This window comes from Dendrobates tinctorius, unplaced genomic scaffold (assembly GCF_039654945.1).
Source record: "Dendrobates tinctorius isolate UK_male_01 unplaced genomic scaffold, ASM3965494v1 ptg000159l, whole genome shotgun sequence".
NCBI lineage: Eukaryota > Metazoa > Chordata > Amphibia > Anura > Dendrobatidae > Dendrobates > Dendrobates tinctorius.
The window spans coordinates 11,020,880-11,047,884 of record NW_027361826.1 but is presented as its reverse complement, the minus strand read 5'-3'; the positions used below and the strand labels follow the sequence as shown (position 1 = coordinate 11,047,884).

The 27,005-nt window shown below is 44.2% G+C and overlaps 1 protein-coding gene across 6 annotated transcripts in view; it reads right to left on the bottom strand.

Moving 5' to 3' along the window:
* PLA2G6 (phospholipase A2 group VI) overlaps positions 1–27,005 on the bottom strand; it is an 88,473-nt gene that overhangs the window by 7,323 nt on the left and 54,145 nt on the right. For 4 of the 6 annotated variants that reach the window (XM_073549516.1, XM_073549515.1, XM_073549518.1 and 1 more), the window contains 5 exons: positions 19,785–19,948; positions 6,389–6,539; positions 2,741–2,877; positions 2,412–2,447; positions 1,971–2,125 (listed from right to left, as the gene is read on the bottom strand). In XM_073549516.1, coding sequence (XP_073405617.1) covers positions 1,971–2,125; positions 2,412–2,447; positions 2,741–2,877; positions 6,389–6,539; positions 19,785–19,948 — 643 coding nt within the window. The remainder of the gene's footprint in view (positions 1–1,970; positions 2,126–2,411; positions 2,448–2,740; positions 2,878–6,388; positions 6,540–19,784; positions 19,949–27,005) is intronic. The other 2 variants (XM_073549517.1, XM_073549519.1) reach the window with 1 other exon arrangement.

Genomic DNA, 27,005 nt, shown 5'->3' with positions numbered 1-27,005 from the left:
TTTGAATTCTCTCTCTCTCTTCTGTAGCATTAGCTATCCCTCCTAGCTTTGTGTCATCAGCAAATTTAATCAGTTTACCCTCAATTCCTTCATCTAAATCATTCATAAAGATGTTGAACAATACAGGGCTCAGGACCCTGTGGTACCCAACTTTAGACATTCTTCCAACTGGATGTGCAGCCATTTACGACCACTCTTTGGGTCCGATCACTAAGCCAGGTATGAATCCACCTAACAGTTGCCTTGTTCATTCCATACTTAGTCATTTTTTCAATAAGGATGAGAGGTGGTGAGTTCTCCTTCCATGGAAGTCTTCAAGCAGAGGCTGGACAGACATCTATCTGGGATGATTTAGTGAATCCTACTATGAGCAGGGGGATGGTCCAGATGACCCAGGAGGTCCCTTCCAACTCTACCATTCTATAAGTCACAATAAAAACATATTGTGCACACAGAACATCAAAGCATCCACACACAAGCACTATGTACACATCACACAAGCACAGAGCACGTCATGCACAGCACACAAGCACAGAGCATGGCACACAAGCAAAGAGCACGTCATGCACAGCACACAAGCACGTCATGCACAGAACACAAGCACAGAGCATGAAACACAAGCACAGAGCACGGCACAAATGCACAGAGCACATCATGCACGGCACACAAGCACAGAGCACATCATGCACGGCACACAAGCACAGAGCATGTCATGCACAGTACACAAGAATAGAACACGTCATGCACAGCACACAAACACAGTGCAGTACACACAATATACAGATCGCACAAGCACTTGTCACAAGCACAGAGCACAAATCATGAACGGAACATGGGAAAATATCCTGCGTCACACAAACAATGGGCATAAGTTGCACATGGCACAGAAGCACATTGCCCCAGGTACACAAGCACTATGCACATATGGCAGACATGAAATGATCACAATGTACATGGCACAAAAACACAGCACACATATCATGAAAGTGCATACAAGTAAAGGGTATGCACAGCACAAATCACCTTCTAAACATGACAGTAAAATGTCAATCATATTGTCATGATTACTGCATCCAATGTGAAGTCCAACAAGATGTATCCTGCAACTACAATAATCTGCCCCCAACGCTACTAAGCTCAGACTCATGCCAAAAAACTAAAAGAAGAAATTCCTTCTCACAATGTTTATATGTAGCCCCCCCGCCCCCATTCCCACACACTGGATAAATGCTGAAATATGTCTCTAGACACACAGCCAAGGAGCAGATTCTCTGTATTCCCTAAAGCTAAGCAGAGGTTGCACACACTATGAGAGATCAGGCTGAGAGACTGGAGGAACTCAAGCTTTGCCCCCACAGAGCGTCCTGATGACCAGCGTCAATCAACAAAGCAGGATGTTGTGTGCAAGCTGTTTGGAATAGAAGCCACCAGGAGAATTGGAGGCAACAGTAGGCAGGTCACTGTGTCTTCAGCTAATGTAGCCCATCATTAATCTGCCTTACTTGTGAAGATGGCCAGTCTGGGACTGGGAGACAGTGACAAACTGATACTTTGCGTCCAATGACCTCAATACACAATCCTCAAAAGAAAAAAAGAAAAAAAAAAAAAAAAGTATATTTTGGCCTTGGTGGGACCTCGGAAAACTTTGGGTTCTGATACCACGTATACCTGTGCAGCACAGTTGTTAGCACTGTTGCTTTGCAGGACTGGCTCCTGGGTTCAAATCCCACCAAGAACAACATCTGCAAGGAGTTTGTATGCTCTTTCCATGTCTGTGTGCGTTTCGCCCAGGTTCTCCGGTTTCCTCCAACAATCCAAATACATACTGATAAGGAACATAGATTATGAATCCCAATAGGGACAGTGATAATGGTGCTATATAAGTAAAATATATATGTTGCCTAATGTTCTGCATATCAGTTTTTAATACATTTCCCACTACCTCTGAAGTAAAAAAAAAATGTCCATACCTGGCGTTTCATGCAGGTGTTGTATTCATGTACTTCACTCATGGCATCTAAAGTGGGATTATTTGATAGCAGCCCACCATCTAGGAAACGGCCTATAGGACGGAAATAGGACGGAGCAGCACCACTGGAACGGGCAGCACGCCACACCAACTGCTCTGTGTTCAAGACACAAAAAAAAAAAACAAAACAGTAAAATAAGAAAAAGAAGGGGGGAAAAGTAAAAGCAAGAACGTAGATCATAGAGACAAGCCATCAGGAAATTTGCCCAATGTACTGGAATCTCAATAAAGACAGAAAAAATTGTATTAAATGACAGTTATAATACAATGGAGCTTCTCAGTGACCTAAAACTACTGTGCGCACTCTACAAGTAATTCTAAATTAATTCAGCACCTAGAGTGATGGAAAACAGTAATAATAGCTGTCAGACACTACTCATACCTTCCCACGACAACTCTAAACTTTCAACCTCTTCACCTACAAGTGGTAAGCAAATATAATTATGCAAAATACATCTAGAGTAACAAACTAGCTAATTATTAGGGTCGTACACAATTTTCTTTAAGCAAAGCAAACTTTCAGAGCACAGCTTGAACTGTCAGTCTTTACTCAAATATTTTAATCCCTGAGTGTGGTGGCTACGTTTAGGCTTGTATTATTTGTGCTGCTCAGTGGGAAAGGACCATTGTAGATTATTAATAGTATTTCCACAGACACTGATAGCATAATTTTTAGATCAAACACCCTGTTCATGGTTGCACATAATTTACCTTCTGGTCCTGTAACCGGACGGAACGAAGCAAGCCTCTTGAATGTTGGTTGTCGTCCTGTATTAGGTGGATCATAGTTTCGAAACAGATGCAGTTCTGCAGGGTGCCGATCTGACAGTGTACCGGTTACCATTACCCTGGAAAAATATAAACAGGAAAATAAAGACTAAATTACTTACCATAAATTAGATTTTCCAGAACACATGACAGCACCACACGAAAGAGGGGTTCCATCCATCAAGGACAGGAACCTTACTGAAAAAGAGGGTGGAACCTCTCCCCCACATCAGTTGGGTTACAGAGCACAAGAGGACCTCCAAGACAATTACATGTGCATATTGTTACCAGACAATAACTAAAACACCATCTAGACTATACACCTATATTTTTATTAGTGCACACCAATATCAGTGACGGAGGGGAAATATATGGGTGCTGTGGAAAATCCCATTATAGATAAGTAATTAGGTCTTTCATTCACCCTTGACAACACACAAGAGATTTACAGAGAAACGAAGTCCACCTTAGGGAGAGAACACTGCTTGTAGAACCCTTCTCCCAAAGGATCAGCACAGGAGGTCATATCAAGACTATAGTGCTTATAGAAGGTTGAAGGAGAGGACCATACTGCCCGCCTTACATATCTGGTCTTTAGACATCTCAGCCTTCTCTGCCAAAGAGGTCATGAAAAGCACAGTAGAATGAGCTTATATACACTCTGGAACTCATACATCACTAGAGAAGAAGCTAACCTAATGGCTTTCCTAATCCATCTAGCTAGGGTACTCCTAGAGACTTTAAGGCGTCTCCTACTGCCTTGGAAACACAATTACTGGCTCTTCCTCCCCGGTTTTGTTACTGACATGTAATTTATTAAAGACCTCCTAACATCCTGTGTGTCGAATTTTTTCCCAGGATTAGTACAAAAGGAGGGAAGAATAATCTCCTAACTCCTGTGAAATTTCATGGCTAGGATTATTCTAAGACCAGATCCAGCCTACCTTGCAAAATCTGTGTAAAGCGGGAGATTAACTGACAAGGCCTGGATATCACTGACTCTACAGGCTGTTAGTCTGCCAAGTCAGTTATACAACACCCTTAAGGACTTTAGAGTGCTAGAGGATAGCCCAAGCTCTAATCCTTTCTGGAGAAACTTTAGGATAGATTTAATCAGAATTTCCTCACCCAGACTTTCCCCTGAACTAGGCCGGCACTTTTTCCATGTCGTTCCATATATTTTTGTTGTTATTGATTTCCTGCTCTTATGTAGATACTAAACTCTGAGGACAACCTCTCTGGATTAACAGTGATTTTTCAAGCTCCACGCTGTCAAATGAAGGCCCGCTGATTGTGAGTGCCAGACTGGGGACTTTGGATGAATTGATCCGGAATCTCTAGTAAAATCCATGGATTGGAGATCAACATCATCCTTATCTCTGAAAACCAAGATCTCTTGGGCAGAATGGGGTTACAAGGATAACCCTTGCCTGGTTTTCCCTGATCTTCCTTAGCACTTCTGGGATCGTCATCAGTGGGGGAAAGGAATAGGCTAGATCGAAGTTCCATGCAATCTGGAAGGCATCTACAGCATGTGGTCTTATCCTGGGATTTAGCGAGCATAATTTTTTTACTTTCCTGTTCCACCTCTTTGTGAAAAAGTCTATACTAGGAAGGCCCCATAGGCCTACTATTTACTGAAAGACTGTCAGATTCAGGGCCCATTCTCCTTGTCTTAGCTGATTTGGGCTTAGGAAGTCTGCCCAATTGTTCTCTTTTCCATTTATGTGCAAAGCTGTTAATGACAAGAGGTGCTTTTCTGCCACCTGGAAAAAATGTCCTCAGTTGCCGCCATCAAGAAGCAAGATCTTGTCCCCCCAATTGTTGATGTAAGTCACCGTTGTTCGATTGTCAGACAGGATGCGAACATAACGGCTTTGTAGAAATACGAGAAATTTCTCCATTGAATGTTTTACTGCCAGACGTTCTTTCATTTTGGATGAACTCCTTTGCTCGTGTTCTGACTAAGCACCCTTGACTACGCAGTCTCTAAGATGTGCTCCCTATCCACTTGTGCTTGCATCTGTAGTTATGATATCCGTAATGTGATATACCCATTATAGTGTTCCTTCCAAACTCTTTCTGAGTTATCCTTCGCCTATGAGTGTCTCCTGCAGCAATTTTCTGGTATGTTATTGGGCCCACGGTACTGCTGGAATACATGAGGCAAGGCCCCAAACAAGGACTTTACCTTTGAGTGTCATGGTAGGATTGTGTGCTACCAGTGATACCAAGGTTGCCACTTTGTGCATTTTGTCTTCTGGTAGGAAACAAGTTTGACTCACTGAATCTTAGGAAAGACCTAAAAAAAAAAGACTGATTTTTTTTAATGGAATTAGCTTTGATTTTTTTTTGGGTTGAGGAGCCAACTCAATTCCTCCAAGATGGCTCTGACCATTGCTAGCTGTAAGTTGCAGTGTTCTACAGATCTAATAACAATCAGGAAATCGTCCAGGAACGGAATCAGAGAATTTTGCTTCCGAAGATGAGCTGTCATTTCCACTACAATTTCTGGAAATATTCTAGGGGCCATGGATAGACCAAAGGGCAAGCACCCGAACTGAAAATGTCTGATCTTTTTGTTTATAAATAAGGCCACTCTTAGGAGGCATTAATGGTCTCTTGGATGGATTGGAACATGGTAGTATGCATCTTTCAGGTTCAGCACACTCATATAACAATCTGTAAACAGAAGTTTTATAGCCGACTTTATTGACTCCATTTTGAAAGGCCAATATATCAGGAATTTGTTCAGATTGTTCAAATTGATGATGGTTCTGAAAGTGCCATCTGGCTTGTTTATCAAGTGTTGGGGGGACAGAATCCTTTTTCTTCTCTCTTTCACTGGTACTGCCATGAAAACTTGTTTCTGAACTAGATTCAAAACTTCTGCTTCCAAGGCTAACTGTTCCTCCCAAGATTTCCGGGGAAGGATGTTACTGCAAATGTTCGTGGAGGAACAGTCCGAAATTCCAACCTCTGGCTGGACTCCCTTCTGCACAGAAGACAGGAGAACCGAAACTGCCGCTGAGCCGGGGCAACTGGGCACTCAAGAGCACATTAAGGATGTTCTTGGTCACCTTCTCCTCTAGGCACCACTCACCTCGCAGCACTAGAATTCGGCTTTACGATGGCCGCCACTTTCTCGTCAGCGTGCAGCTTGCTTAAGGTCCTCAGGGGCACCGGGTCTTCCTGCCTTCTTCACCGCTGCCACACGGAGCCCAGCAGATTCCTCTCAACACCTTCCAAATTCCAGCCAGGGAGGGAAACTTATATTCCATCAATTCAGGCTGTATTCTTTACAGGATATCTGGAGCTTTGCTTCAGTGCAGCCGCTCAGCTCAGCTGCATAACCAAGCCCCACCAAAAGGTGCTCTTTAAAGCCTTATGTTGATGGCATTAACAGAAAAGAAACATTGGGGTCAAGACAGTAAAATACATAAACCTAGAACATTAAAGAAAACTAAAACTAAGAACTGGGCAAGGGCAAAAAAATGACTACAGTACACAAAAACACAAACAGCAAACTAGTATAATTATTAGAGTTAAAAGATCAGTAAAAATTAAACATTTTATTTAGATTCAACTCACTTGGGGTGCCTCACATCTGTCATTTTGGTTTCCTCGCCAAATTCCCTTTTTAAAAACTCCTCAAGAGGTCCAGACTCATAAGGTCGTGATCCACGAAAAACCTCATTCTTCATGCGGAAGTACAAGCAGCGAAGGTATTCCATGGATTTTCCTGCCAGAACAAATATATACATTTATATATGCAAAGTGCCCTGTACAAGTATACACCCTCTAAAAATATATATTTTTTGTATTACAAGTAGCACTTTCAGACCGTACTGGTTATTGAAAACAATCAATGTCTTCTTAACCCCTTGGTGTTTTGCACCCTAGATTTGTTGTCTAAAGGGGTTTTCTTACCTTAAAGTAAAATAAATAGAGAAGCCACTACCCACCTTAACATTAAAATTGCACTACCAAGAAGGAAAAGTTGTAGAATTATGGAAATCACATGATGGATAGACATGTAACCAATATGCAAATGATGACAAAATGGAAATAACATTTTCAAAACAGCTCAATTTATTCAGTAACAAGTATGAGCATCACATGCAGCAATACAGGCACTTACAGCCTTAGCTGCTATCAACAAGGTTATTAATGGTTGTCTGAGGAATGTTCTGCCACCCTGAACGCACTTGGATAAATCATCAAGATCCACTGCTGGCAGCTTCCTTTAGAATTGTTGACCAATGATGTAAAAATGTGATCGATGGGAGACAGGTCCAAAGACATGGTAGCACATTTTGGGCATTCAGGCTTCTCAGTATAGCACGGGCAACATGCTTGACTTTGTTGTGTTGATAAACCGCTCATGAGACACTTTGGATAAAATGGCCATATCCCAGATTCCATGACCAAATCAATGTAACGCCAAGCTCTTAGTGTAGCTGGAAAGAAGAAAAGTCTGACTAACCAACATTATGCCATCCCACACCATAATTCCAGAAGTAGAACCAGTGTGACTTTCCCTAGTGAAGGCTTCTTCTGGTGTTGCCCACAAAGTGTCATCAGATTAGAAGAATGACGCATAATGATCCATGCTCTAATGTAAGTGAAACTAGATATCACATACCAAGCCTAAGACATCAGTGACTACACAAACCATCAAAAAACCTTTACATGACATCGGATTATGAGCCACACCAGCTACAGGTGTTCTATTGACCTTAAACCACCACTCTCAAAGGCTATAATGGTGCAGAGCAAGACAGCAATGGAGGTCTATTCTCTTCAGCAATGAGTTCCTCTGTTGTCTTGGACGCATTGATTCCCAGAGATTGGTTTGGAGACCACATGGGCAACATCATGCCTTATTGAAGAACTTTGAATGTGTCCCATAAGCAGTTTTTTAACACGACAATCCCAGGCCGCAAGATGAGCAGCCTGCGTGGCATACATATGCTGCTATGTCTTGCAGCGACTCTGAACATGTCTCCCAATGAGCACATATGGGCATCATTGGTCAGCAATTGCGAAGGGAGCTGCCAGCACTGGATCTTGATGATTTCAGTGCCTAAGTGCATTCAGTGTAGAAGAACATTCTTCAAACAACCATTAATAGCCTCCTCAGGAGCAGCCAAGGTGTGTAAGTGCATATATTACAACATGTCCAATGCTTTCTTTCCAGACAAAATAGGCCACTTATTCGAATCTATCTTTTGCAAAAAAAAAAAAAAAGCTTAAAAATTAATTGTTGTTTTTGCTTCAGAAATCAATAGTAAACCTGAAAATAAGAAACTCTGTAATATATCTTATAAGAGCAATCTGCTTCTTTCTCCTCCTGGACTGATCTTTCATTCTCAACATTTTTAATTCATGGGCAAAATCTATCTCCATTGAATAAAAAAAATGTCACATTATTGAGATAGTAGATGACAATTGGTGCATATAAAATTCTATTAGCAAGGAGGTGGAGGCGGGGAGATAGAGTCAGACACAGACATTCTGCTGCAAGATCTCCTGAAACAGTTACACTTTAAAGGGGTATTCCCATCTCCAATATCCTACCCCAATATTTAGTATGTGTAAAAAGATGGAATTTTGGTTCTTACCGTAAAATCTCTTTCTTGGAGCCTTCATTGGGGGACACAGAATACCATGGGTGTATGCTGCTGCTGCTAGGAGGCTGACACTATGCAAAAACAGAAAATTAGCTCCTCCCCGGCAGTATACACCCACCGACAGGCACCAAGCACCTCAGTTGGTGAAAAAGCAGTAGGAGAAGCAACGAGAAAAACTCGAAACATATGTACCAACCCAACAAGGGACTCTAAGACCCAACACGGTACAACTTAAACAGGGAGGGTGCTGTGTCCCCCAATGAAGGCTCCAAGAAAGAGATTTTACGGTAAGAACCAAAAATCCATCTTTCTTTATCGCCTTATTGGGGGACACAGAATACCATGGGACGTCCCAAAGCAGTCCCAAGGGTGGGAACAGCAAAAAGGAACGAAAGTAACCGAAAGGCTCAGGTCGACCGGTGAGCCACCGCCGCCTGCAGAACCTTCCTACCAACCACAGCATCAGACGAAGCCTGGGTATGAACCCTGTAGAACCTCGTGAAGATGTGCAAAGATGACCATGTTGCAGCCTTGCAAATTTGCATGGCCGAGGCCTGGTGACGAGCAGCCCACGAAGCCGCCACAGCCCGGGTGGAATGAGCTCTTACTCCCGGAGGGGGCCTCTTTTCCTGAAGACGATACGCTTCCAGAATGGTAGAACGAATCCAGCGAGCGATCGTGGATTTGGAAGCCGGAAGGCCCTTCTGGCGACCTTCAGAGATGATCAGCAAGGAATCGGACAGACGAAAGGAAGAGGTCCTGGCAAGATAGACACGCAGGGCACTAACTACGTCCAGTTTGTGGAGAGACTTCTCAAGAGGATGAGATGGAGCCGGACAAAAAGAAGGAAGGACGATATCCTCATTGATATGGAAAGCGGAAACCACCTTTGGAAGAAAAGAAGGAACGGGCCTGAGGACGGCTTTGTCCTGATGGAGAATGAGGTAAGGGGAACGACATGACAAGGCCGCCAATTCAGAAACTCTTCTGATGGATGAAATGGCGATCAAAAAGGTGACCTTCCAAGAGAGAAGGGACAAAGGAATGTCCTGGAGAGGCTCGAATGGCGCCTTCTGGAGCGCGCTAAGAACGAGGTTGAGATCCCACGGGTCTATTGGCGAATGATGAGGGGGAGCCACGTGGGAAACCCCTTGTAGAAAGGTCTTGACCTGTGGTAGAGAAGCTAGCTCTCTTTGGAAGAGGATAGAGAGAGCGGAAACCTGGCCCTTGAGCGTACTGAGGGACAGACCCGCATCTAACCCAGCCTGAAGAAACCCCAGGATAGACGGGATAGAAAAAGACATTGGGAAGACTTTTTTATCATCGCACCAACGGAAAAAAGCCTTCCAGGACCTATAGTAAATGCGGGAAGAGGCTGGTTTCCTGGCTCTGATCATAGTTTGAATAACCTGACTGGACAGACCTGATTCCTTCAGAATTGCGGTCTCAACGGCCATGCCGTCAAACTCAAGAGACTGAGAATTCTCGTGGTAAAGGGGGCCTTGCGAGAGAAGGTCTGGACGGTCCGGAAGCCTCCAGGGAACGTCCGCGAGCATGTTGACCAGTTCCGCGTACCAAGGCCGTCTTGGCCAATCTGGAGCGACTAGAATCACTGGTACGCCTTCCGATTTTATCTTTTTGACCACCCGAGGGATCAATGCCAGAGGCGGGAACAGATACAGAAGTTGAAACTGGGACCACGGAGTCACCAGTGCGTCGCATGCGACGGCTAGAGGGTCCCTGGACCTGGCTACGAACTGCGGCACCTTGTGGTTCATCCGAGATGCCATGAGATCGACATCCGGGGTGCCCCAACGGTCGCATATCTGAGAGAAAACCGCGGGGTGCAGGGACCATTCGCCGGACGCTAGGCCCTGGCGACTCAGAAAGTCGGCTGCCCAATTTTCCACCCCTGGAATATGGACGGCGGAGATTGTCGGAACGTAACGTTCTGCCCAGCGTAATATCTTGGCCACTTCTGACATTACTTGTTTGCTGCGCGTGCCCCCCTGATGGTTTATGTACACCACGGCCGTGGCGTTGTCCGACTGAATACGGACCGGCTTGCCGGAGAGGAGGGGCTGCCAGTGAAGAACGGCCAGGAAAATTGCCCTGATCTCCAAAAGATTGATTGGAAGGAGAGACTCCTGTGGCTTCCAGCGGCCTTGGGCCTCTTTCTGATGGAACACGGCTCCCCATCCTAGGAGGCTCGCATCGGTGGTGATGATTTGCCACTGAGGCGGAAGAAAGGACCTCCCTTGGAGAACTGACGCTGGCCGTAGCCACCAAGTGAGAGACTGCCTCACTCTGAGAGGAAGCCGAATAGGACGGTCCAAGGACATCGTGGTCTTGTCCCAGGCTGAAAGCAGAGACAGCTGGAGGGGGCGAAGGTGAAACTGCGCAAAGGGCACTGCTTCCATGGAGGCCACCATCTTCCCCAGGACCTTCATGCAGAACCGAATGGGAATGGGAGCAGGCCTCTTGAGAGTTCTGATGCCCTTGGACAGAGTTGTAAATTTTTCCTTTGGAAGAAAAACACGGGCTAGCTCCGTGTCGAATTCCATACCCAGAAAGGTCAGACGCTGGGTGGGGATCAGAATGGACTTCTCCTTGTTGACCAGCCAACCTAGGCGGCTGAGAGTGTCCAGGGTTATCTGAAGGCTCCGGAGACAGTCCTGGCGAGACGAACCCTTGATCAAAAGATCGTCCAGATAAGGGATGATGAGGATCCCTCTGGAGCAAAGGATGGCCATGACGGTCGCCATCACCTTCGTGAAAACCCGGGGCGCTGAAGCCAGGCCGAAAGGAAGAGCTGTGAACTGAAAATGGTCTCCCTGAAACGCAAATCGAAGATACTTCTGATGTTGCACACATATTGGAATGTGCAGATAGGCATCCCGAATGTCCACCGAGCAGAGAAATTCCCCGGGCTCCATGGAAGCAATCACCGACCGAAGAGACTCCATCCTGAAATGAAGAATCTTCACGTGGCGATTGAGCAATTTGAGGTCCAGAATAGGACGAAGAGAGCCGTCTTTCTTCGGGACTACAAAGAGATTGGAGTAGAACCCGGAAAACCGTTCGTCTGAGGGAACGGGAACAATGACTCCGGCGGAAAGAAGGGAGGAAATGGCCTGCAGAAAACCCGGAACCTGGGCCCGCTGTCGCGGAGGCCGAGACCGGAAAAAACGTCTGTTCGGGAGTGAAGCAAATTCGATTTTGTAACCGGATGCGACGAGTTCTCTGACCCAAGCGTCGTCTACAACGGACAGCCAAGCATCCGCGAAAAAGGAAAGTCTGCCGCCCACCCTGGAAGAAATTCCAGGTGGGGGGTGACCCGTCACTTAGATGAAAATCTGCCGGAATTGGCTCCTGCAGATCTGGAATATTGTCCTCTAGATCTCCAGCGAGGAGCGGGTTTGTAGGAAGGTTTCCTCTGATCCCGCTCCCTGGTGGCAGGCGGCCGATCCTGTTGAGTGGCTCTCTCCGTGGCAGAGAAGGGACGAAAGGGCCTGAATGGTCGAAACCCCCTTCTGTTGAAGGGACGTTTTGGTCGAGACTGGGGAAGCGAAGTACTTTTACCTCCAGTGGCATCGGAAATTATCTGATCCAGCTTTGCTCCAAAGAGCCTAGAGCCATGGAATGGCAGATTGGTAAGCGACTTTTTCGAAGTAGTGTCCGCATTCCATGACTTTAGCCAAAGGACTCGGCGTACAGCTACTATGTTGCTGCTAGCCCTTGCTACGCAGCCGGCCGCGTCTAAGGAGGCGGCCAAAAGGTATTTTCCCGCCTGGTTAATCTGATCTGCAAGATCTGCCAATTCGTCTTGAGGAGCTGACGCTAAGATGCCTCTGCGAAGAATTTTTGCCCAAGCGGAAATGACCTTCGCCACCCAGGCGGATGTGAAAATAGGGCAGAGAGAGGCGCCAGATGCCTCAAAGATAGACTTAGCCAGAGATTCAATCTGCCTGTCAGTAGGATCTTTGAGCGATGCCCCGTCTGGCAGAGAGAGCACTGTTTTAGAGGCTATCCGGGATACTGGAGGATCTACCTCTGGAGCCTTGGACCACTGTGAGAGCAGTTCTGCGTCAAAGGGGTACAGAACGTCCAAATACTCGCGGCCTGAGAAACGTTGCTCAGGGCGCTCCCAGTGTTTGGATAAGGTAGTATCGAAATCGTTGTGATTGGGAAAGGATCGGGACGGAGGTCTGGCTCGTCTAAGGAGAACAGAGCTTTCCTGAGCTGGAGCCTCATCCTGTTTAAGTTTTAGTGTTTGGAAGATAGCTGCAATAAGACTATTGACCATGTCCCGCGTTTTAGAAACGCTGTTCCCCTCTGAGCTAGCTCCCGAATGAGAATCATCGCCTGACTGAAGGCTGTCATCCGAAGAAGGAGAAGGAGGCCTGGGAGCGGAAGGGCCCTGCGAGCTCGAAGACGAAGTGGACAGAGCCCGCTTCCTAGAAGTCCTTCCCTGTCTGTCTCTCTGAAGGTCGCGGTCAGGTGTGGACGACTCACCCCGAGAGGTGGTCGGGGCAGAGGTGGCTGAGGATAGCTGAGGTAATCGTTCTAAGACCTGGACCAGCGACTGTGATACTTTTGTCAAGTCAGAAACAGACTGTGACATTGTAACGGCCCACTCCGGGGGGAGAATGGAGGGAAGAGCGCCCTCCGCCCGGGACTCTGTGCGTTCCTGAGATGCTGACATATTGGAAGGACTGCAGGGGGGGCAGAATGGGGACGACTGACCCAATGCCCACTTCTTTTTACAGCGCGCACAGGCGTAATAGGTAGCGGTGGGCCTGAAGCAGAGATCCCCTGAAGGGTTGGGCATAAGTGAACTGCACTGAATGGCCGCAGAAATTAGGGAATAACTGCCGAGGAGAGCTAATCCCTGTCCCAGAGCCGAGCCTACCGAGATTCTGTGAGCAGCAGAAGAAACGCTGAAGTGTCCCCCAAACAGCGCAGGAAGGAGTGAAAAACCAGGAAATCCTTGTGCTGGAAGATGGGGGCGGAGCTTAGCGGCTGCGCCGTGATTGGCTACCAGCGACGGAGAGGGCATGACAGAGAGGGGAGGCTGGCATCTCAAAGAGAAAGAAGCCCTGTGATGGGCTAGAAAGGGCGCGCTGAAAGAGCGCGCTCAGGAAGGGAGGAGGGAGCAGAGAAATTCCCCTCGCTGAGGGGAAAGTGAAAGTGAAAGTGACGGCGCCCGCGCCGGCACCGCAACCCCATGCCTACCCCGACATACCGCGCTCAGGAAGCAATATGACAGCGGTCCCCTGCTTGCGACGCTGCTGCGGTGAGTGAAGGGATCCGCAGAGTCTCCCTGACTAGAAGAGGGGAAGGGATAGTGTCCGCATTCCATTGTGTGAGCGCGCGGCAGGCAGAAAGGGCGGGAGATTCAAAAACTGTGGACCTGTAATCCCAATGTCCAACTTCTCCCATGCACTGGAGCTTATGCGGGGGCCGGAGGGAACGTACAGGCACTTACCTGACGTCCCTGAAGAGGATGACCACAGGGGCCCAAGGGGAAACGGCAGGGAGGGGAAGGAGTCCTCTGTACCCGCATCCTGCAGAAGACGGCTTGAACCACCTGCGATTGCCGTCTTCCTCTCAGCCCTGTCCGGAGAGAGGGGTGAGGAGGGGGATTCGGCAAGGACCACCTGTCCACAACCCTTATCACCGGAAGGTGATAGGGAAAAGTCCTGCCTGCGGTACTGAGAGTTGCGATGTGGATGACACCACACTGCTCGCTCAGCCGCATGATATAGGAAATCAGGGTGATAAGTATACCCTGTTTCCCAACGGAAAAAACCTAAAAGATAAAAGAAGAAAGGATTAAAAAGTTCAAACTAAACCCTGAAAGGAAAAATTGGATTAATAACTGCGGATCTGGGGAGATCCCGGTCCGCCTCCTACAGACACTAAGCACAAACTGAGGTGCTTGGTGCCTGTCGGTGGGTGTATACTGCCGGGGAGGAGCTAATTTTCTGTTTTTGCATAGTGTCAGCCTCCTAGCAGCAGCAGCATAAACCCATGGTATTCTGTGTCCCCCAATAAGGCGATAAAGAAATAATAATATTAGAAAATATCTCCAATTAGAAATGTAGTATAGTTTTTCTAAATCACTAGGTTGCTTACCTCATGTGCAGGCATTGCAGGACCTTAGGTATTCATGGTTATGTCCACTGATATAGTGACATTAGCTACCTAGTTGCTAGGCATCCATGGTTAAGACCACTAACAATTAGCTGTCACTATATCAGTGGCCGTAACCATGGATACCCTAAAGGTCCTGCAATGCCTGCACATGAGGAATTAAGAAATGGCAATTAACAGGAACAGTGGAGGTCAAGATAAGATTTTGAAGACCGCGCAAAATTTCACTGAGAGCTGCTCGTAGGAATGCTAAAGAGGCAAATCAGAAACCCCGTTTGACTGCAAAAGCAAACTCTGGAGTTGTGGTACATTATTCTACTGTTCAGAGACACATGCACAAATATGGCCTTCATGGAAGAGTCATCAGAAGAAAGTCTCTCCGTCATCCTCACCATAAAATTCAGCATCAGAAGTATGCAAAAGAACATCTAAACAAGCCTGACGCATTTTGGAAACAAGTTCTGTGGACCGATGAGGTTAAAATAGAACTCTTTGGTCAGAATGATCAAAGGCATGTGTGGAAAAAAAAAAGGGAACAGAATTTTAGAGTAGAGGGGAGTATGGATTCAATGAAATTTCAACAAATTCTTGATGCAAACATAACTGTAAAAAAGCTGAAGTCGAAAAAGAAGATGGCTTCTACAAATGGATAATGATCCTACACACACATAAAATCCCACAATAGACAACCTCAACAGGCGCAAACTGGAGGTTTTACAATGAACCTCACAGTCCCCTGATCTGAACATCATTGAAAATCTGTGGCTAGAACTCAAAATAGCAAAGGATGCAAGACAACCCAGGAATCTCACAGAACTGGAAGAATTTTCTAAGGAAGAATTGATGAAAATCCCTGAAACAAGAAATTAAAAAGTCTTGGATGGTTACAAAACGCATAAGCTGTGATACTTGCAAAACGAGGTACTACTAGGTACCAACAGTGAAGGGTGTCCAAACTTTTGCATCGGCCCATATTCCTTTTTGTAATTTTTAAGATGTAAAAGATGAAAAAAATATTCTTTTTTGCCTAAAATACAAAGGAAATGTGTCATCTTTAATTTTAGGCCTTTAGAGATCATCTGATCTTCACCTTGCTTAACTGTTCTTGCCACTGTACCTGGCTGCAAATGTGCAGCCAAACTGTGATTGAAACTGCCTGCCAATAGGGCAGCATAGATCGACTAACAGGTTCCCTCCCTGTGTGCATGTATCTGGAAGGTATGGGGAAATAGCTATGGGTAAACCATGCATTTATCATAGCGTTATCTAAAATGAGTAGGTAGCTTAAAGGGTATTCCCAAAGGCTTATAAATGATCACGGGGGACAGCTGGGACCCCCAGCATATCCAAGAAAGGTGCTCAGAGCCCTTTCCTGAATGGAGCCAAGGTGCCCATTTTAAGGCCCTTTTACATTTAGCGATGCACCAGCGATCCGACCAGCGATACGACCCGGTCAGGATTGCTGGTGCATCGCTAAATGATCGCTAGTGAGCTTTCACACAGAAAGATCTCACAGCAATGCAGCAGCGACGCAGCGCACGATACTCACCTTTCACACACAGCGATGCTGACGTCCTCCCGCCCGCGTCCAGCGTCGCTCGTCTCACACAGCAGGAAGCCCAGCAGGAAACGGACGACGAGAAATGGAGCCGCGCGATCAGCGACGGACAGTGGGGGAGCCGGTCGGAGGTAAGTATCACACATAGCGATATCGCTATAACGTCACAAAATTAGTGACGTGCTAGCGATATCGCTATGTGTAAAACCCCCTTTAGACCTCAAGCTTAAATCATTGCAGGAAATGGCTAAGTGCTATACTGATAGTTGTTCCTCCAGACACTCTTACTGATATACAGGATCAAACAATTGTGCAAGTGTTTTCAAAAAGGACTGGGGAATACTCTATGGTCGTCTTTGGCAGCGACTTATCTGCCACAAGAACAAAGTATCAGCCGTGACAAAATCCAAAGACGTTTCTTCGAATATCAGAACATGGTGTGATGTATTTAATGGCTATAATGAAACGATAAGTATGGTGCTCAAAGAACACGCTTAAAGTGTAGCTACATTTCAAAGTAAGTCTTATATATTGTAGTTAATAATCAATCTCTGCACGCCTTGCATTCCTTGAACAAAGTCCTCAAGTCTTCCCATGTCACAAATGCAGACATCAGCCAATACTGCACTGCCACAAAGGCTGTAAGCAATAGAGCGTAGACTGGTCAGTATTTGGCATCGGTGTTTCGCAGCGCATGATCACAGGCAGGGGCAGTAGGGAGGACATTATACAGGAGTACGGAGCAGTGTTTATCTCATTCCAGTGCTGGATTCATAGTTTATTAAAGCACCAGGGGTCTGTGTGTTTCTATGCCGGCCCCTCTTGCTCTGCTCCCGGCCTTTTCTATACACTTCAAAAAGGCAGCGGTAATGTGTTACCATCTCGTTTTGATGGAATTTAGCTGTATTTCAGAGTTCAGAAAACAGGAGAAGTGGCTCTTAAGTGTAGAAAGAAGCATGACTTCTCTGATATGATACAAAGTATATTTTTTGTATTTGCTTGTGCGATTGAATTATACATAACCATAACAGTGACCATTCAGTTGTGGGCTGTGATGCTGTAGCACATTTGTTCCATGGTTGGATGCCGGTCCCAGGAGTTAATTACTCAGATACTCAGTTGCCCATGCCAAATCTTAAAACTATGCCACATCTCAAGGAGCCTAAACAGCTTAGATAGAAGTTGGGCTGAGAAATCATGTTCAAAGTTCTTGTTTTCTCTATTAGGGTAATAGAGCAAGCTGTGGTAAAAAAAAAAAAACTCAGTCGAAAAATCTTCAGTGGAAACAAAAGGATGAGACTTTTATATTCAAGTGGTCCAAGACCCCTTGTCTCCCAAAACATCATCTTTCAGGGCATAGTTGGGAGGCCCCATTTACATTACATAGTCGCTCTCTCCCACCAATAATGTCAGGTTCAGACAACTTTATTCTGTGTTTGGAGGGCTTAAAGATCACTCCTATAAGATAAGTGATAATTTGCTGATCACTAGGGGGTCCAAAATAGAAAAAACACAGCACTCAATAAGAGGAGAGAGGTGCACAACACGGTAATCCAGCCAACTAACAATGTAGTACAAAAACTTGGCACTCAAAAGAAAAAATGATATGACAGTTCCTTTATTGTAAAAAGCATCCAGTTCAATATACTCCTTTGAACGTTTTCGGTCATACAATTGACCATCAGAAACGGAATTTTTTCACAGTTGGTTTTAACTGAGAGGAGCTGTAATGGAAAATTCCATATATTATAATATTATTATTATTATTATTATTATTATTATTATTATTAAAGAACAGCTGTCGTAAGTAGGCACTATTCAGTACTAGGTATATTCATTAATAATGTGGAGAAACAGACGTCTGAGAAGCAGCGGCTATGGAGGATGAAAGGGCGCACTTCATGCAGGAAATCACCAGACCCACAGGATTGACACCTTAAAGGGAATCTGTCTCCCCTTGTTTGAGATATCATACAATGATATCATTCAATTGTGTGTCACATAAGGATTCTCTTATTACTTTTGCTTCCGCCTGACCCCGCACCTTTCATGCATAAATACCTTTTTTATATCGGTTCAGATGTATGTAAACTGCCACGGTCCGGTCCGCTGGACGGGGCTTATTCACCTGCTCCCCCCCTCCCTGTCTTGCTCTACACAAGAAGAAATGCATAGAGCAAAACAGGGAGGGGGGGAGCAGGTGAATAAGCCCCGCCCATCGGACCGGACAGCAGCAGTTTATATTCATATGAAACAATATAAAAAAGGTATTTATGCATGAAAGGTGCGGGGTCAGGGGGAAGTAAAAGTACTAAGAGAATCCTTATGTGACACACAATTGAATGATATCATTATATGATATCTCAAAAAAGGGGTGACAGATTCCCTTTAAGTTATGCAGGGACTGGTATATCCAATAATTGGTGTGGGTGTCCAGAAATTTGCACTGTAATATATTCAGGAAACTACCCCGTGTTGGTTTGTGACAGGCATAAATGTCCACAACTGGGTGCTGCGATTATCCCAATGGTCTGTCCTTCCCAGGGAGGCAAGTGTGTCACAGGGAGGGTGAACGCGCTGTTAGAAGAAGCCCCGAAGGTGCAGAGGAATGGCGCTTAGCCTGTGGCTGGACGACATGTGCTACTGGTGTGAGAGACACAGAGTACTCGTGTTGGAGATAACAGTACAGCACTCCGCTTTTGCCATTAGTTTTATATGGGTCAAAATTAAAGGATGTATATGCCCGTCCACCACTCCTTTAAGCTGGGACACTGTAAAGTCCTGTTTTTGTTACCGTTGCCACTCCCAGTGAATGCACCCTTAATAATCAGCAAAATATCACTTATCCTATTAATGGGTGATAACGTCTAAAAGGGAGAATAACCCTTTAACTATGGAGGGAATATCCCTAAATTATAGGGAACAAGCATTCCTAGGAACACTTGTCTCTTGATAATCAGCCGGTGTAAACAGGCTGCCAATCGCTCACTCACCGGGTAAATCAATTTGTAATAAGCTTGCTTGGAGAAGAAAAAAAAAAGTATTCTCACCAGCGCATTTTCCTGTGTAAGCAGGACATGTGCTGCCGAGAACAATGACAATGTATGGGCACAGAATTATCGTGTTAGCACGCGTTCACTGCACATGGATGTGTGGTCGCGCTATCTATACAGGCCATTAGATGAAAATTGGCAGTTGTTTGACACCTTGGGTCAGTTCGTCTAAATCCACACTAATCTTTTCAAAATAAAATAAAATTATACAGCTTAGTAAAATCAAAAACCTCACAACTACTTCCTAAAACTGTACATACATAAAAAAAAAAATGCTCAAAACGTTTTAATGTCTAAGAAAAAGTAAATAAGAAAAAGTACAATTGTTTATAACAGTTTCCTAATGATCTGACAGGCTTGTGATGCCCCCTGCAGGATCACGGAGGATCTGTGAGCCCAGGAGTCATTTTTATCTGCATTGTAAATGTATAAACTGTTATACTCATGAGGAGACAGTAGAAAGATAAGGATACGGAAAATACTACCCCTCTATGATAGTCTGTTCCCCAAAAAATTAAAATACACTAAAGCAAAAACCTAAAAACAATGTTAGTGTAAACCTAAAAAGGGAGTGAGGAATAACTTACCATGCACTATGGCCAATGCCAAGATGCCACCAGTACTGGTGCCAGAAACCCAATCAAAGAGCTCTCTTATGGGACGACCTGCTAATTTCTCTATAGCAATAAGCAGCTGAATAAGAACCAGTCCACGAATTCCACCACCATCCAAGCACAGAAGACGATCCTGCCTGCAGGTATAAATGGATTAAACCTCTTCTCTATATATCAGTTTTTTCATTTTCACACTCAAGGGTATTTGGTAACCAACACTTGGCTATCACTGGCCTTTTCCATCCTGCCTGTGGCTATGAGAGGAGCTGGACTAAGGCCTAAAACACTGATAAGTGCATTTCTTAAATGGATTTCTCTGCAATGAATATGACAAGAAATGCAGATGTGATATCTAGAGATGTAGTAATATTTTTACAGCCAGTGGACTACATGATTAATGTAACACGGAGCACTGCACTACTAATGTACTGCGCTGTTCTAATAGTAAGAGCATTTGCGACACAGAGTGTGCTATGTGAATAGTGTATCATGCCGACTGTAAGAGATTGGTATGTCTGTAGTTATATAGTGGATAAGGTTGAAAAAGACACTGGTCCATAGACCAGCCTATAATCCTACTGTGTTGCTCCAGAGGGAAAAAAAAAACCTTTGATGCAGATGCCAAATATCTCAAATTGGAGGAAAAGTTCATTCCTTATTCCATTTATCAAAATAAATCCCTGAAATAAATATATCTCCCTAAATCAAGTGCCAATAAATGTAAATACTGTATGTATTTTCAGAATTTTTTTCATTAAAGTTATGGATAAGATGCTGCACAGTAAGAATGTTTTCGAAAATAGAAGTGTTAATAGTTTATTTTTAACAATAAAATGTAAAGTGAATGAACAAAAGAGAAATCTAAATCACATCCACATTTGGTGTGACCGTTCATTGGTCTTCAAAAAAAGCATTGATTCTTCTACGTACACTTGCACAAAGTCAGGGATCTTGCAGGGTTCTAGTAAAGTGTATGAGTAACCAGTTATACCAGACAGGTGATAATGATCACCATTTTCATATGTAGGTTGAAACAGCTTTTCAATGAACCTAAAACAGCTTTGTAGGAGGCTTAAAACTGAGTGCGGAACAAATAAATTCTGCTACAAAGGTGAGGTTGTGGAAGACAGTGTCATTGTCATATCACAGGTCATACACCATAGCACAACTAAGCACAGCAACAAGACACAAGGTAGTTATACTGCATCAGTAAATTCTCTTCCAAAGATTTCAAAGCAGATTAAGATTTCAAGTTGTACTGTTCAAACGTTTTTGAAGAAGAACCAATAAATGGGCATCATTTAGGATCACATATGTAGTGTTCCGACAGAAATTTATTGCAGCAAATGAAAGACACATTATGCTTATTTTCCTTCTAAATTGGAAGACGCCCAGCAGCGCCTTCAGTTCAGAATAGTCAGCAACCAGTGGGACCCAGCTACAGCCATATACTGTTAAGAGAAGTCTGGCCAGAAATGGTGTCCATGGAAAAACTGTAGCCAAAAATCCATACCTTTGACATGGACACCAGGCCAAGCAACTCAGCTATGCATGAAAACAGAGACTGGAAGGTAGAAAAATAGTAACAGGTGCCTTGGACTGAGGAGTCAAAATAGGAAATATTTTACTTAACACAAGGCAGTTTGGTTGCAGGAGGGCTGGAGAATGGTACAATAAAGAGTGTCTGCAGAAAAAAAAAAAGTGAAGCATGGTGAAGGGTCCTTGCTAGTTTGGGGCTGTATTTCATATTTCAGCAAATGGTGTTGGGAATTTGGTCAAGATTAATGCAGTCTTCAATGCTGAAAAATACAAGTCAATATATATACACTTAGAAGTGTCTGTTATTTTCATTTCACAATGGGGAATATAGTATTTGCAAGTGTTATCGTCATCATACAGAAGAACAAGAAGTCATGGAAGTGATGATACGGCCCCATAGAGCCATGATCTCAACATCATCAATTCTGTCTGGGATTACATAAAGAGACAGCAGGATTTATGCAAGCAACATCTGCAGAAGATCTGTGGTTGGTTCTTCAAGATCTTTGCAACAACCTCCCTGCAAAGTTCCTCCAAATACTGTGTGCAACTACTAGTGTACTTAGAAGAATTGGTGTTGTTTTAAAGGCTAGGGACGATTACACCATTGAGGTGATTTAGATTTCTATTTTGTTTATTTATTAATTTTACAATATGTGAACTGATACAAATAAACTAGTAGCACTTCAAATTTTTTAAAAACATTCTTCCTTTCCAAACTTTTGCAAACTGTGTATTCCTATACATGTATACGCATATTAAATACACATATATACTATACATATACACAAATACATACATGCACATACATACAGTTGTGTGAAAAAAGTGTTTGCCCCCTTCCTGATTTCCTATTCTTTTGCATGTTTATCACACTTACGTTTTTCAGATCACCAAACAAACTTGAAATATTAGACAAAGATAACACAAGTAAACACAAAATGCAGTTTTTAAAATTAAGGTCTTTATTATTAAGGGAAAATAAATCAAAACCTACAAGTCCCTGGGTGAAAAAGTGATTGCCTTCCCCCTTTAAAACATACATTAACTGTGGTTTATCACATCTTTGGTAAGCCAAGATCAAATTCCCTAGCCACACCCAAGCCTGATTACTGCCACACATACTCTCAATCAAGAAATCACTTAAATAGGACCTGCCTGACAAAGTGAAGTAGACCAAAATATAGTCAAAAGCCAGACATCAGGCCACGATCCAAAGAAATTCCAGAACAAATGAGAAGCAAAGTAATTGAGATCTATCAGTCTGGAAAAGGTTATAAAACCATTTCTCAAGCTTTGGAACTCCAGCGAACCACAGTGAGAGCCATTATCCACAAATGGCGAAAATATGGAACTGTGGTGAACCTTCCTAGGAGTGGCTGGCAGACCAAAATTACCACAAGAGATCAGCGACAACTCATCCAAGAGGTCACAAAAGACCCCACAACAACATCCAAAGAACTGCAGGCCTCATTTAAGGTCAGTGTTCATGACTCCACTGTTATGAATGAGTCACCGTAGGAGGCAAAAGCAGAAATACAAGCTAAGTCCAGAAAACCAGAGAAGTTGGCAACTATCAGATTGCAGACCCCTGAACCTATCAACACAACTAGCAGTAGCCGTGGGGGGTTCCTACAATGCCCTAGACCCCTCGATCACAGCCGGAGAAATACATAGGCCTAAAGAAAGAAAGGGGAAATCTAAACTGCCCCAGAGCAGACCCCAAAGCAATAGGCAGCCCCCAACATATAATGACGGTGAAGCAAGATGAAAATACTAACACAGACAGAAAGATAGACTGAGCAAAGACGGGGCCCCAAAACTACCTAGATAGGAAAGGACAGGAAGGCTGCTGTCTGCAATCTGCCAAAACCCTATCAAAGACATAAGCCAACCAGCTTATATGAAAAAGGCCCTGAAGCAGCTAGGCTTCAAAAACTGAATCAGCACTCAGGTATTTTCAGAAGACAGAGCTAAATGAATTCAGCACACCCCAGCTGGGAATGGAAGAAATCCAGAAAAACAAAGCAAAAACAAAGTCAAAGCACAAAAGCAAAAGGCCGAGCAGCAAACTTAGCTTTGGAGGAGCAGGAATTCAGACTGGTCTCCAAGGATCCCACAGAGAAATCACCCGCAGGGCAGAAGGGCGTCGGCAGCATTATATCCAGTCCGTAACTCCACTCAGCCAGTCACAATCATCAGCCTCAGGTGTTTGACAATCAGGCTCACTACCTTTCTTTACCAGAAGAGGGAGTTCCTCGGGCCTCAGTAATGAAGGGGAAAATGAACTCACAACACTCCACCATAACAAAGAGACTAGGCAAAAATGTCCTACATGGCAGAGCTTCAAGATGAAAACTGCTGCTGAGCAAAAAGAATGTAAGGGCTCACCTCAGTTTTGCCAGAAAACATCTTGATGATCCCCAAGACTTTTGAGACAATACTCAAAATACTGACGAGACAAAAGTTGAACTTTTCGGAAGGTGTATGTTCCATTACATCTGGTGTAGAAGTAACACAGCATTTCAGAAAAGGAAAATCATACCAACAGTAAAATATGGTGGTGGTAGTGTGATGGTCTGGGGCTCTTCTGCGGCTTCAGGACTGGGAAGACTTGCTGTGGTAAATGGAACCATGATTCTGCTGTCAATCAAAAATTCCTGAAGGAGAATGTCCGGCCATCTGTTCATGACCTCAAGCTGAAGCACACTTGGGTTATGCAGCAGGACAATGATCAAAAACACACCAGCAAGTCCACCTCTGAATGGCTTAAGAAAAACTATATTAAGACTTTGGAGTGGCCTAATCAAAATTCTAACCTGAATCCGATTGAGATTGCGTTGCATGACCTTAAAAGGGCAGTTCATGCTTGGATACACTAAATGAGGCTGAATTACAATAATTCTGCAAAGATGACTGGGTCAAAATTCCTCCAGAACATCGTAAAAAACTAATTGCCAGTTTTGAAAACGCTTGATTGCAGTTGTTGCTGCTAAGGGTAGCCCAACCAGTTATTAGGTTTATGGGGCAATTACTTTTTCACACAGGACCCTGTAGGTTAGGATTTCTTTTATCCTTAATTATTGTCACGAGCGGGTCACGTTCTACTGGGAGATCTGGGATTAGGCTAGTTTCACATTAGCGTTTACGGCCGCATCGTCGGGCTGCGCACGGCCGCCGCTAAGCCCCGCCCCTACCGCGCCTCCGCCGGTAGCTCCGTCCCCTATCTTTAGCACTGGGGACACAGGCCGTGCGCAGTATGCGTTTGGTGGCGCATGCGTCCTTTTGACGCTGCGCCAAGCGCACCAAATTGCAACCTGTTGCGTTTGGCGCTGGTCGGCGCAGCGTCAAAAGGACGCATGCGCCGCCAAACGCATACTGCGCACGGCCTGCATCCCTAGTGCTAAAGATAGGGGACGCAAGACGCATGCAGCGTCATGCGTCCGTAGGCGGAGCTACCGGCGGATGCTCGGCAGGGGGCAGGGCTTAGCGGCGGCCGTAAACGCTAACGTGAAACTAGCCTTAGACAGTCACTACGTATTGTGATTCGCAGATCTTCCATTTAGCCAATGTGTTTGTGTTTCAACATTAAATTTAGTTTCCATTGGTACTGAAGAGGTTAACGATCCTTTCTATGCTGGTCAGACCCTCTCCTCCTTGCCAGGGTGGATAAAAATCAATGTTTTTTTTAAAAAAAAATAAATAAAAAAAAAAAAAAATCGGATTTTTTTGATTTAAATCGGATTTTTTTCAATAAACTGCTTTTTGAGGAAAATATTTTACCATCCAAAGGTTCTTCCATCATGAGATAAAGCTGAGTTGTTTAACTCAGTAGAATAAAGGCTGTATATGTGTAACATTCACAATGCCATGCTCTTCCAGAGGTTTCTGTAGGATTAGTGGGCAGTTTCTCTCCTATATTATCACAGACGCTCGCTTTACTTACGCAGTCCTCAAAACTGAAATTGACTCCGCAGAGGTCCCAGCCTCTTCTTCACGGCAAAAATGTTACAACATGAACAGAGTTGAGAAAAAGACCTTAATCCTATTGTTCTACAAACCTATGAATACAGAATCAACCCCTTCAGTGCCAAGTCCAAGAAGTTAGACAATATGTTTCTGATTGTTTGGAGTGGAATAGATCTGCACAACACAAGAAGAATGTGAATCTAAGTGTGAGGAGGAGGAAGGGCAAGCAGACAAGAAAATGAAAGTGAAACTTTGAGCACAATACTGCAGCATAGCCACAGACAGACAAGTCTGGATCTGTTTGTGTGTACGATCTGAGGTTTATTACATTCTTTCCTTATAATGGCAGCAGGCCGTAAAAGAGACCCAGTTTGGGAATATTTTAATGAAGCTCCTTCGCCTATCGGTAAGGCAGGCAAGCGTGCAAAATGCAAACGATGCAACAAAGAGATGCAAGCCCTGGTGGCGCGAATGAGGCAACATCATGAGAAGTGCGGTGATGAAGATGACCAAAGAAACACTTCTGAACAGGCAGGATCTTCAGGTTGCTAAACATTTTTATTGAATCCTATTTCTAAAGACTGAACTGTCAAGTGTGAGAAAAATTATATTTCTTATAATTACTGCATGTTACTGTCATTTGGTACAGTTATGAAGAAAAACAAATATTCCTTTTGGGGCAGGGGCAGTGATGTGTTGTGTACAATAAGCAGAAATTGTATAAACAATAAAATAACAGCATTGACTTTTTTTGTTTAGGGGAATTCATGGATTCTGGAAACTATCCACCTCCAAGATCACCATCATCCTGTTCTACAGTTTCAGAGTTATCCATCCAGGATAGTGCTTCATTAGCAGCAGCAGCAGCATCATCAGACACCCACAGCCACATATCACCATCACCCAAAAGGAAGAAAAAACCTTTACCTCCTGGAACCACCATAGATAGGTTTGTGATAAGAACTAGCAGATTAGAAAAAGAGTTGATTGATGAAAAAATTGCCCAGTTTATTTATGCAACGAACTCTTCTTTCCATCTGACTGAGAACCCACATTTCATTAATATGGTTCAGTCACTGAGACCAGGATACAGTCCACCCAGCAGAGCTGATGTTTCAGGGAAACTGCTGGATCAAGTGTATGACAGAGAAATGGAGCAATGTGCAACAGCTCTGGAGGGTAAAATTGTTAACCTAAGTATTGATGGGTGGAGTAATGTCCACAATGATCCTATTGTATGTGCTTGTATAACAACAGAAGAAGGTAAAGTCTTCCTTGCACAAACAACTGATAAGTCAGGAAATGCACACACAGCAGAATACTTACAAGAAGTGGCAGTAAAAGCTATAACGACATGTGAACAAAAATTCAAATGTCTAGTACGCAGTTTGGTCACTGACAATGCTGCAAACGTATCCAAGATGAGAAGAGATTTAGAAGAGCAGGGAGGGAATACAAAGCTGCTAATAACATATGGTTGCAGTGCTCATTTGCTGCACCTCTTAGCCAAAGACTTAAGTGTTCCAGAAATAAAGGCTAATGTTGTTGAAATTGCTAAATACTTCCGTAATAATCATTTTGCTGCAGCAGCTCTGAAAAGGATGGGTGGAACCAAGCTAACGCTCCCACAAGATGTTACATGGAACTCTGTGGTGGACTATTTTGAGCAGTATATCAAAAACTGGC